At 43.0% G+C, this 11,753-nt stretch overlaps 1 protein-coding gene across 2 annotated transcripts in view; it reads left to right on the plus strand.

Moving 5' to 3' along the window:
- SECISBP2L (SECIS binding protein 2 like) overlaps positions 1–6,508 on the plus strand; it is a 28,097-nt gene extending 21,589 nt beyond the window's left edge. For both annotated transcript variants that reach the window (XM_077185418.1, XM_054642382.2), the window contains exons 16-18: positions 148–302; positions 765–984; positions 1,959–6,508. In XM_077185418.1, the coding sequence (XP_077041533.1) occupies positions 148–302; positions 765–984; positions 1,959–2,632 (1,049 nt within the window). In that variant the 3' untranslated portion in view covers positions 2,633–6,508. The remainder of the gene's footprint in view (positions 1–147; positions 303–764; positions 985–1,958) is intronic.
- The last annotated feature ends 5,245 nt before the right edge of the window (positions 6,509–11,753 follow it).

Genomic DNA, 11,753 nt, shown 5'->3' on the forward strand with positions numbered 1-11,753 from the left:
TGTGTTATCCTCTGGGACATAGGAAGCTGCTGATGTGTGTATTGAAGTTTTACTGGCTAATTGCAGTTAAAGTGGATTAGAGAATTGTATCATGCCATGTGATGACTTCAAGTGACTAGATATCTATTTAAAATTGCTTTCTTCAAGGTGGACTAGATGAAGCTCTCTATAATGTAATAGCCATGGCACGGGAACAAGAAATTCCATTTGTGTTTGCTCTGGGCCGCAAGGCCCTCGGCCGCTGTGTGAACAAGCTGGTTCCTGTTAGTGTTGTGGGCATCTTCAACTACTCAGGTGCTGAGGTGAGTCAGTCATTCCAATCACAGAGGTGGCTGGACTAAACAATTATGTAGTAAAGAATTGTTTTGGCATTGGAGCACACCTAATACACCTTTGATTATAACCCTGACCTCATCTATATTATGGTGTCTTTTCTTTGAAATTCAGTTTTATGGTACTGAGAGACTGTGCTAAAACACTTCGGTCATATCATATGTAGATTTTAAACACACTTAAACTGTAATCTGAAATTCTCTGGAAGACTTAAGAATGTAAGAAAAAGAGTATCCTAAAGTATGTCCATCTCCTCAAAGGTGCATAAACCTGGAGTGGTGTTTTTAATACAGAGAACAACCAATTCTTAGTTAAAGTTGAGGTATTTGGTGCTAATCTTGAGGTTCATATGTGGTATACCTTGGACTGAAAGAAGTAAAGTGAAAACTATTAGTAAGAATTACTGCTGATAAAACTGCCTTTGTACTTAGGACCTGTTTAATAAGCTGGTATCCCTGACTGAAGAGGCCAGGAAAGCCTACAGGGACATGGTGGCTGCAATGGAGCAGGAACAGGCAGAAGAAGCCTTGAAGAACGTCAAGAAGGCCCCACATCACATGGGCCATTCTCGTAACCCCTCTGCAGCAAGTGCCATCTCCTTCTGTAGTGTTATTTCTGAACCCATCTCTGAGGTCAATGAGAAAGAATATGGTAAGGAGCTTAAAGCTTACCTTTGGAAATAGAAGCTGGGGTTTTCCAAATGATGTTTGTTTGTTGTGAAATGTACTAAAGATGCGATCCTTCTTCCTAATTTACAGTGTTCTGCAATGTCCAGGGATAAGAAGAGATCAGCTAGATTTCAGTAAATTTCAGAAGTAATTTTTTCCCTGAAAAAATATAGGAAACAATAATTTCTGTCCTCAGAAGTGTTATAGGTATCTAACATCAGTGTAGGTGGCTTCTCCAGTTTTATTGAACTGTTTTAAAACTGATAGCACAGAATTGATCATATGACTGAGGAAGAACTGATGGCAGCAGGAACTAAAATATGAGGTCTCTGAAGATAGGACATGTTTAATGTAGCTTACATTTTTAAACTTGAGATGGCAGTGAGTGATTCTACTGTGAGGAAAGGGGAGTTCATTGATCCAGTTGCTTAAGCCCAGATGAAAAAGAATATAAAAGGGAGACTACTTGTTAGAAGTCTAAAGCCTTCTTTTTTGATTCTGAGAGTGAATTAAAGAGAATGTTGTTGTCTTTTTAGTGAATTCTTTTTTGTGGTATCTTAAATTCATTTCAGGAGTTAGATGTTTTATAAGTAATCCTTAAATAATAACTTAAGATGGTGGCAATTTTCTTCTTTTAATTTATACTTGAGAGTAACCTCTTTAACTATTCCTAGTACTACAGTTGGTGTTTACACAGGAAACTAATTGGCACAAACTTTCAACTTTGGAATGTCTGCTTTGGGGTACTGTAAAACCCCAGAGTTATTCACAGCTCTTTCTGTTGTCTCTCCTTTTCTCTTCTTCCTCTTTTTTCTAGTAGGAATGTTTTTAGAAAGCATAGAATAATATTAATATTAGCTCATTTTGCTATTTAGGCTGTTGTTGCATGCTCAGGAGAGATATTCTTATGTACAAGGAATTAATGTTTCCTACTTCAACTTCTTTCAAAATTTGTAGAAACAAACTGGAGAAATATGGTGGAAACATCTGATGGGTTAGAGACCTCTGAAAATGAGAGAGAATCTGTGTGCAAGGCTGCAGTACCAGAAAAAGCTGGTAATGGCCAAATGGAAAAAACCACTCTTAATAAACAACCACCTCTGGCTACAGCTGGCACTACCTCAGCAACAAATCACGGGAAAGCCACGCCAGGTGACAAAGATGAGGTGAAACCAGATGACAACCTGGAATGGGCCTCACAGCAGAGTACAGAAACAGGATCCCTGGATGGCAGCTGCCGAGACCTTTTGAATTCCTCCATGACCAGTACCACCAGTACCCTTGTGCCAGGAATGCTGGAAGAGGAGGAGGAAGAGGAAGATGACGATGATGAGGATTATGCCCACGAACCAATTTCTGTAGAAGTTCAGCTTAATAGCAGAATTGAATCTTGGGTTTCAGAGACCCAGAGAACTATGGAGACGCTGCAGCTCGGGAAGACCCTTAGTGGTGCTGAGGAAGACAATGCTGAACAAAGTGAAGAGGAAGAAATGGAGACCTCAGAGCAGGCTGATCCCGGCACTGATGGGGAGGAATGGACAAATGAAAAGCACGCAAGTAACACTCAACATAAACCCACCATCTGCAGCTCTTTGAACAAAGAACACACAGATTCCATCTATATGCCGTAAAAATAAGCAGGAACTCAGGAACTTTTTAGAAACTACAGTAAAACTAACTGTTGTAAAGGTTGCAGCCATTATTCCATATGCTTCATCTCAACATTTTGCACTGTTAAACATTTAATACTTGTATTTAATTCACAATGATATTTTTGTAGCTGTCTGTTACTTTTTTGATTTAAAAACTATCTTAGCTCTTAATCAGTATTGATTTCCCAGATTAGAAACTGTGTGGAAAAGTTGTCAGTAAGCATTCATTTGATGTTTTGTAAAAGGAAACATCTTGTAACTGACCAGTTTTAAGAAAAATTCTTTGAAGTTGTGACTCTTAAGCTTATTTTCAAACAGGTAACCTACATTAACACTGACAAATTACCAACAGTTCATGTTGGTTGGTATGGTGTTATACTAGGCCTGTCAGTGTATTTGGCCATGACTTTCTAATTCTATCTAGAAATAAAAAGAAAATTTTGATTCTCTTTCATGAAAAGCTAGAAAAAGCCATTTGCAATCTTAATGAGAATTAAACAGTAGAGAAATTGTGTGTGATTCTTATGCTAAGATTGATGCAGCTTTTTAGTTGATCTTGGTGAATGCATCATTAAAAAGCTGCTGATAGCTGAAATGGTTACAATAAGCTATAATAACTTTGATTCCAGAAAAACTTTAAACCAGAGGGATGCAATTAATGTTTTTGCAGGTTTTCTTTACAAGGTAGAAATATTGCATTAAAAAAAACAAAACAAAACAGGAAAGAAAACAAAAATTCCCCATTCTCTCTGCAGTTGCTGTCTGCCAAACCACACTAAGTGACTCATTAACCATAATCCCTATTCAGGGCTTTTAGTAAACTGATGACTTCCTCTCTCTCCTGTCACTTACCTCAGGAATGCTGTTTTGCATTTTGTATTCTGCATAACACTGCAAAAAGCAAGAATAATCCTTTAAGAGCAAGTGTGAATGATGTGGTGGCTATCTCTGCCTTCACCTACATGCTGTGATCCTGGCCAGGATGGATCTGAAGAACTACTGCTGAAAACGTGACCTCTTTGTCTCTTCTTGCAGCTGTAACAGCTTTAGGAGTTGACCTCCAGATAGAGAAGAAAGTAGTTATTCCAGGACATGAGGAAGTGCCCTGTAGTTTGGGGAAGTATTTCAGTGGTGCAGAGGTAAAAGAAACAAAAGATGCCCTCTCTGAAACCCACTTGTTGCTAGAGAATCATTCCGTGTTCTGTTCTGAATACTGGAGTGAAATGCATTAACTGGTGATGAATTTGTTTCAGACTGAGGATGGAGTGTGTGTCTAAACCTTGCACGTCAGGAGTCTGTTTTCCATCTTTGGTATTAGCAAGGGATATTCTGAAACTGCCAGCAGCAGGAGCTTCACCACAGGGGTAGCCAAAGAGTAACTCACGTGAATAACACTTTCATAGCAAACATGTTTCTTTTAATTTCACTTAATTTTTTTTATCACTTGTATCAAAATGCATGAAAAGCCTCTGGGTAGGCTGAAAACCACAGGAAACTGAAATTAGCTGAGTTGGGTGTTCAGTCCACACTTAGGAACATGGGACCAATGTTTATAGCAGTAGTGAAATGCTGGTGTTTTAAGTTGCACTGGGAAAATAAGACTCCAGGTTTAGAAGTCATCTAGCCCTGGGTTTTTGGATGCTAATGAGAATAATAGAAACTGTGTATTATGTAAATAATGCTTTGATAGCTCTAGGCATAGCAGATGCTATGTAGATAAGCAGTAGAGAGCTGCTGTGACAACTGGCTGTTGTGTCACGTTCTTAGCTCCTTAGTGTAATCCTCCTAGGTGTAGAACAGGCCTTTCATAGGAAAACAAGGACTGAGGAATGATGCCTCCTGAATGTTAAACCTTTGACTGTCCCCATGGCAGATTTCTACTGTCTGTATGTTTTAAGAGTTTTTGCTTTAGGACATGACAGGTGTTTGAACTGCTGACAAGCAAACCTTGCCCTTGGATGTGTAAGCACCTCTCGGCACAGGTGAGATCGGTGCATACGCTGAGGGCGAAACTTGGCCAGAACATGGAAAAACAAAGGTGTTTGTAGTTCCTCCTTTAGCCTTTTCAGTGCCAGTGATTCAAATAACTTTTGATCTTGAAGTATTAACATCAGAGGCGCATCTTTTTATATGTCTTTCTGAACTTGGACTGTCATTTTAAAGTTTTCTGACATTTCTATCAAAGAGGTCTTGTAATATTCAGCCCGCTATTTAACTGCAGTTTTGCTACAAGTTTAATAGAGTTCTTGAAAGTGGTACAGCACTTATAATTATCTCTCAATTTGCCAGCAAATAAGGAACTAGTTTCTTTTTAAAATGTGGCAGATCACCCTTAGGGGAGCAAACTGAAACTGAGTAAAGAAAACTGGGTTTAGTGCTTCCTTTTTGATAAGCTGGGAATAAGCAATAACTGTAAGAATGAAATTGCAATTGCTTTGGGAGTGATCCATTTGCATCGGAAATTAGGGAAGTTCCTTGCCACTTGAAGCACTTAAGGAGAGTATCTCACTGTGGTAATTTTGGTTCTATTATCAGCAGAATTTAAGAAGAAAGCATACAAATGTTCTACAATACCATGATTTTTTTAAAAAGTAGTTGAATTTCTATTTCAGTGTAAAAGTGTGCAGTTTATACAGGTTGTTACTGTCCCCATGAAAAGATGTTTCTGTAGTTATAGGTGTATAGATATTTTTGTTGTGAAAATAATTATTTGGGAAACAAATCTACTTTTCTTAAGGCATTGTTTATAGAAATGATTTCACCACTTACTTTATCTGGTAAAATCAAAAATAATGTATCTGTGGTAGGGGTAGGGATCTTTAAAACTGATAGAGGTGGCTATGTATACAACCTATTTATATAAATACTCTTAAGTGTCTCTGTCAATAATAAAACATGGATTACAAATCTGTAAAAGGGAAAAATTCTGAAGAACTTCAGTCCTTCGTTGGACCAAGTAGCAATGTCTGATTAAGGCAAAGGCCCTGATCCTGCTCACACATACTTTGGAGTGTTAGTGCCACTGGCTTAAATTGGTGGCCTGTTTATCTGCTTAAGTTGTGTGCAGGCTGTTGTAGGATTGGAGCTAAACAGTGACAGAGAGTATTGACCTGTGTTTTAAAAATTCATTATAGAAAATGTTCAGTAATGCACTTGTTGGTGTTCTTCTGGTAAAGCTAAGAGGTGTCTTTATGGGTGGGTGGGAGCTTACACAATGTGGTTCTGTCCAGTTCTTTAACACAAGCTTAAATTTTAATAATGTTACTTTAAATATGTATGTAAAAAAGTATTATTGTTTGAAAAGCTGCTGTTGCTGAAACTGTCACTTAGTATTTCTTGTGAAGTTGTGCCAACTAATGAAACTGTTCAGATGATTTCAGTGTCAGCCATTTAAAAATTAGACATGGCAATTTGTTAACAGAACAAAACCCAGCAGAAACAAGCCATAGAAACCAGGAACAGGGGGCTCACCCTTCCACACACAAGGAAACATGAGAATGTCTAACCCAAAACTTCCTCACCAATGAATGGTAATGCTGAAAGTAGAAACCCAGTTGGCACAGCCCACGTTCTAAATGTTCATCAATAGTTCATATAATTTACTTTTTAAATAGATTCTAATAAGGAAAGCTGTTTAATCTTCGATGTCTTAAAATTTATAGTAATATTTAGGTTAAAGTAGTAGAAAAACCATTATAAAATACAATATGAAGGGGTTTGTTCCATTTCTTTTTTGCTGTATGAAGGATAACTGTTCTGTCTACCGTACTTTTTGGAGTAATAACAGCTTTTTTGCACTATGTAAATACTAGTGGGGATTCTTCCATAACTAATAAAAATGATTGTAGAAATTTATGGCTTTATTACAGCGCTGTGTTTGTTCAGGACTCTTTGATGCCGAGTTGATGGGCAGGGGCTGCCGCGGCGCTGCAGGTGCTGGGAGAGGTGTGTGTCACACTGCGGCCACAGGGTGGAGGAGCCGTGTGGTGCCACTCGGGGTGACCGAGCCCCTCACCACAGCAGGGGAGTGGCTGAGGCAAAAAGCAGGATGAGCAGAGGGCTTTTCACATGGATCCCGGCCCTGTTTATCACCTGCTATGTCACTGACCAGAAAAATATTACATAAAAACACCCACCCTTCTTCAGAGACCCTGGGACTGAAGCAGGTCCAGAATATCGAGTTGGAAATAATGTTTTACTTAAGAGGAAATGAACAAGGATAAGCACAGGTACTTCCAAAAGCTGGGATTTTTCTCATACTCAGCTGGCTGAGAACTTCAGTTTACCTGCCCTTATTGTTGGAGTGATGGATGAAGTCACCTTTGGAAAATAACATGAACTTCCCTGGATGTTGTCCCCTCTTTACCTGCTCACACCTCTGTGTCAGGAACAGTGACCTGTAACAGTGTCATTAATTGGGTTGCAGCTCCCAGGTGTGAAAATATCTATAGCAGTTCAAAAAGGATAAAGCTGTGTCCTGTAATTCTGAAGTTTCTCTTTATGTACCTGAACTTCATGTTTGAGTTCTGCTATTGCAGTTGTCTTCTGGTGGGAGTGCTTCTGTTACAAGCCTCACTTTGGAGGTTCTGACTTGCAGTCAGAATTACTCCAGCAATTACTCCTCTTGTGTGGGTTCAGCCTCTGTCTTCTCAACCTGATCAGAGTTTTGGAAAGTACAAGAAAAAGTGGGTGGCACACTGTGATCTGTGCTAGGGAAATGACAAAAAACTAGTTACCCTTATGCCTTTACAAACTGAATTTTTTTACTCCCTCTTCATTTCTTTGCCATTTAAGAAACACTAACGTTGAGCAAATTTGCTTGCCTCTGGTGAGTTTTTAAGTGCTTTGCATTTCTGCACATACCAAAGGGCACCACAAGAAAATAATTGCTCCTGCTAAGTTCCTTCAGGCAGCACTGCCCTGCCTGTGCTCCCACAGCAGCATGGGCTCTCCAATACCAGGTTTATAGGGATGGGGCTGGAATTTTCTGAATCTGTGTGTCCACAATGTGTGGAAAAACCCCAGTCAGTCAAACTGCACTAAGCAAAAAGGACAGCTCCTTGGACTTGCTTTAGATTTTTGGGATCATTGTGAATAAACACAGGGCTTTATTGATTTTTTGTTTGTTTATTGTTGTGGGTTTGGGTTTTTTTTAAGTGCTACTGGGCAAAACCAACCCACCCCAGAGGAGCTGCTGCCAGCTGCAGGCTCTTTACCTCAGGGGCTCTTTTGGGTTAGCAGATGCAGGGGAAGCTCAGCTGGAATGCACTTCCTGGGCCCAGCTGCAGCCCCAGTGTGCTCCAAGCTGGTGAAGGAGTTTTCCAGGGAGCCTGGGGAGCTCCCACACGAGGCAGAGGCGTGGGGGCTCTGTCTGGGCACCATGAGAACACCCAACTCTCTCCTGTGGTGTTCTCCAGGGACACAGCCTCAGTGAGTAATCTGCAATTTAATCATCACATAAGGCTGATAACAGACTTGTTCCTCTGCAAAGGGAAATGGGAGAGGGGGCATGGCATGAACTGCATGTCCCACAGAATCTGTGTGGAGCTGTGGTTGGCTTTGGCTTCCTCCTGAGACTGGAGGCTGCAGCAGCACTGCTCACACCCACAGCAATTCAGTCTGTGTTTACAGGGAAAGTTAATGTGTGTCCACACCAAATTTAAAACAGCTTTGTGCCTCTATAAGGCTTTGTACTGCTGTACTAGGTTACTCATTTCTTGCAGAGTTATAAAACAATAATAAATGTCACTCAAAACCTTTGGGGGTTCTATACAGTTTTCAAAAAAATTGTAGCAAAAGTCTTCCTTAAGTGTCATCTCTCAGGGAAAAGAACCCTAAATATATGTTTAGAGCATTAAACTCCTCATATGAAACTCCTAATAATGCTTTTCCTGCAAGGGAAGGCTGCATTTTCAGATTCATTCTGCCCAAGAGTGCTGTTTAAAGGTCTTGGGGACTTCCTGCCTGCAGGTGTGATGGTAAGTGTCCCTTCTGCCACTGACTGTCTCGAGGAATAGGTAAGTACCAGAGAGGTGAGGATGTTTGGAAAAAAAAAAAAAAAGGCAAGAAGTGATTGGAAATGCCCCCATGTCAATGTTTACTTTCTGATTTTTCCAAGTTAAAGGCAATGACCAAGTATAGAAATGGCAGATGCTGAACAAGGGTACTTCCTTCAGTGTTTCCTTGGGTCTCCTCTGCACACCAGGAGACACTGGGAGAAGTTCAACCCTGTTGTGGGATTTATTGTTTTCTAATATGGGCTAGTGGATTGCCCTACAAAAATACAGATTTATAGATAATTGCAGGAAAGGATGGTTCCCTGCCTGCTACCACAAGGATACCAAGCCCTGTGATGCCACTAAAGCATGACTGCTCCCAACTTCCTTTGGAGCTGACCACAGTTTGGTGATGCTGTTGCTGAAATTTGTTTCATGTGGTGGGTTATTCTGTAACCTTTAGGCTACTTTGGGCTGAAATTTCTCTTTTTATTCTTCCTGCTGTGGGCTGTGCCCAGAGCTGGCCCCAGTCACTAGACTCTTAGTCTGCTCTTTGAGGACTTGGTGTAGCCCAGGTGATGCTGGGGTTTGCTCATGGGCACTGGGCCTCCTTGCAAGCAGTGCTGAGGGAGCCCAGCAATGCTGCTGAATGTATCTTTGGGCTCAGTCTGCAGAGCCTTTCAGGGAGCAGTGGTTAGGGCAGGGTGGTGTTTCTGATGGCTTGCAGCAGCTCTCACTAGCTCTTCTGTTTTGGGCATGTCCTTGTTGAACGTGCAGATGTTGGCAGCATCCACCTTGGAGATGGGACAGCTGTAGCACAGGTCCCCCATGCTGTGCTCTCCTCCCATGTTCAGCTCTCTCTGTTTATGTTTGTTGGCTGCTTTCCCTCAGAGCTCCAAGGGCTGGCTCTGTGCTGGCTTCTTGAGCAACCTTTAGACTAGATTTGGGCTTTTGCACAGGACTTTCCATCTCATTTCTGTTCCCCTGCGCTCTGGCACTGTCCTGGGGGAAAAGACAACAAAGCCCAGCAGTGTTTGAAGGAGGAGGTGGTGGTCCTGCCAGGCAAAGGGGATATAAAACCAGAGGGCATCCAGCTCAGCCCTGTTGCACAGCAGGCTGGGTCCTTCCATCCATCCTGCCCAGCTGCAAGGATGTGAGCTTTGCCCAGGTGGAGCAGCCCTGCCTTCTGCTGCCCTGTCCCACTGCTGCAGTTTTGGGGAGAGCAATGTTGCTGTGGCTGGTGAAACTGGGCTGAGCTAAACAGAGCCTGCTGCCCATGAAGGGAAATTGCTACTTGACTTTTTCACCCTAGACATGATTTCTGGGATTAGCTAGAATAGGAAAAAAGCACTGATAGTCTTAAGGTCTGATTTTTGTATCCAGGGCCCTGCCTTTGTCCTCCTCAAACCCAGGAGCTCTGATCCCTGTGTTTTCAGCCCAAGCAAATCCTCTCAGACTCTCCTGGAAAGTAGGAGGGGCTGCAGTTCTCAAACAGACTTGCTTATATCTCATTCAGACCAATGGATGGGAGTGAGAATGATTCAACATGGGGGAAAAGAAATTTCTCTCAATTGAAATAAAATAGTTTGTGTGTGTGACTTGCTCTAGTGGAAATAAACTGCTTCAGGCTTCCCAGAGGTGGCTGCCACCATGTTGTTACCTGCCACAGGGATTTTCCTGCCATTCTGTAACAATTTGCTGATTTCTGCCAGGATCAGCCAGGCATGTCAATGAGGAAGTAAGGCAGATCAGCTTGGTGCACCTCAGCATGAGTTAACTCTGCTGTTTCTATTTATAAAGGGAAAAAAGTCCCTTGGTTAGTCCATATTCTAACAGAAAGGCCAAGCTCTGATGCACAGGTTGCAAGCAGCATGTAAAGGCTTCCTCTGGGCTGCTGTGAGAGGCAGCTGCTGCTCGGGTGTGCTCTGCAGGTGTGTGACAGCGTTCTGCCGTGTGTGCTGCCCCCACACTCCCCGGGTGAGACGGCTGGGCTGGGCTGGGCTGGGCTGGGCCCTGCTCTCCTCTCAACTGGTCCCCAGCTCAGCATGAACGCTCCTGTCCCCAGCGAGTGCTGAGGGCTCTGCCCTGAAAGAGGAGGTGGGGTGGTGCCATTAGGATGAGCTGTGATCCCACAGCCCCAGATCTGAAACGGGGCCACTGCCAAGGGTGCCCGAGGCTCCAGGCTGACACTGCTGCTCCAGGCAGAGCAGCTGCCTGTGGTGATGCTGGAGCTGTGGCTGCTGCTGCCTTGGCTCCTTCTCTGCAGCTCTTTGAGAGGGTGTCAGAAGTGGCTGGAGCTGGTTAGCTGCTCCTGAGTAGCGGTGCTGCCCCATCCCTGTGGTTACACCTCCCGAAGCTCCTGTCCCCTCTGACAGTGCCTGACTGCAGGCTGCTCACAGCAGGTTCTGCTGCAGCATGTTTGAGGCTGAGAGGCTGCTTGGGGCTGTAACAGGGGGTGATGGAGGGCTGGGTGTGATGGGTAACAGAGATTGAGGGAGAGGTTTCAGCTGTGCACTGCTAGGGCACTCCCATGTGTGGCACAGCGCTTGGTCAGCAGCCATGTGAGGGGAAAAATGGCTTTTCCCTGTGTCCTGCTGGGGCAGCAGCAGGGGTGGGCAGGGAGCTGGGGGGGTGAAGAGCCCTGAACACAGTGAGCAACAGGGAACTCGAGCTGTGAGCAAGAAACACAGGCTCCTTTTAGACAAGGCTGTAGGCTCAGTTTCACTAGTGCTTAAAGGAGCTTTGTTCTCTGTGCTGGTTAGAGGCTGATTTCCCAGTATCTTAAACAGAAATCTTGTTTTAGCCTTGAGAAAAAAAGCTTTTTAATTTATAAAGACATGGCATTTTTCTTTTCCCTCCTCTCCCTCCCCACAATGGCTGGTATTGCTTGGACAATGCTGCTCTTTGCAGCATTGTCCAAGGGGGTTCTGCTCTTGAGCTTGTATTTCTTGATCACTGCTGAAAGCAGAGCTTGTCACAATTGCATTTTTCTCTGGAACCTGCAGCAAAACACCAGCTATTCTTCACCTCCCACACTGTGATCACACTTGCTGGTGCCTGTGAGCAGAGAAATGCTGATTAAAGTACCAGTCTCCCTTGTCTCT

Source organism: Agelaius phoeniceus, chromosome 13 (assembly GCF_051311805.1).
Source record: "Agelaius phoeniceus isolate bAgePho1 chromosome 13, bAgePho1.hap1, whole genome shotgun sequence".
NCBI classification, from domain to species: Eukaryota; Metazoa; Chordata; class Aves; order Passeriformes; family Icteridae; genus Agelaius; species Agelaius phoeniceus.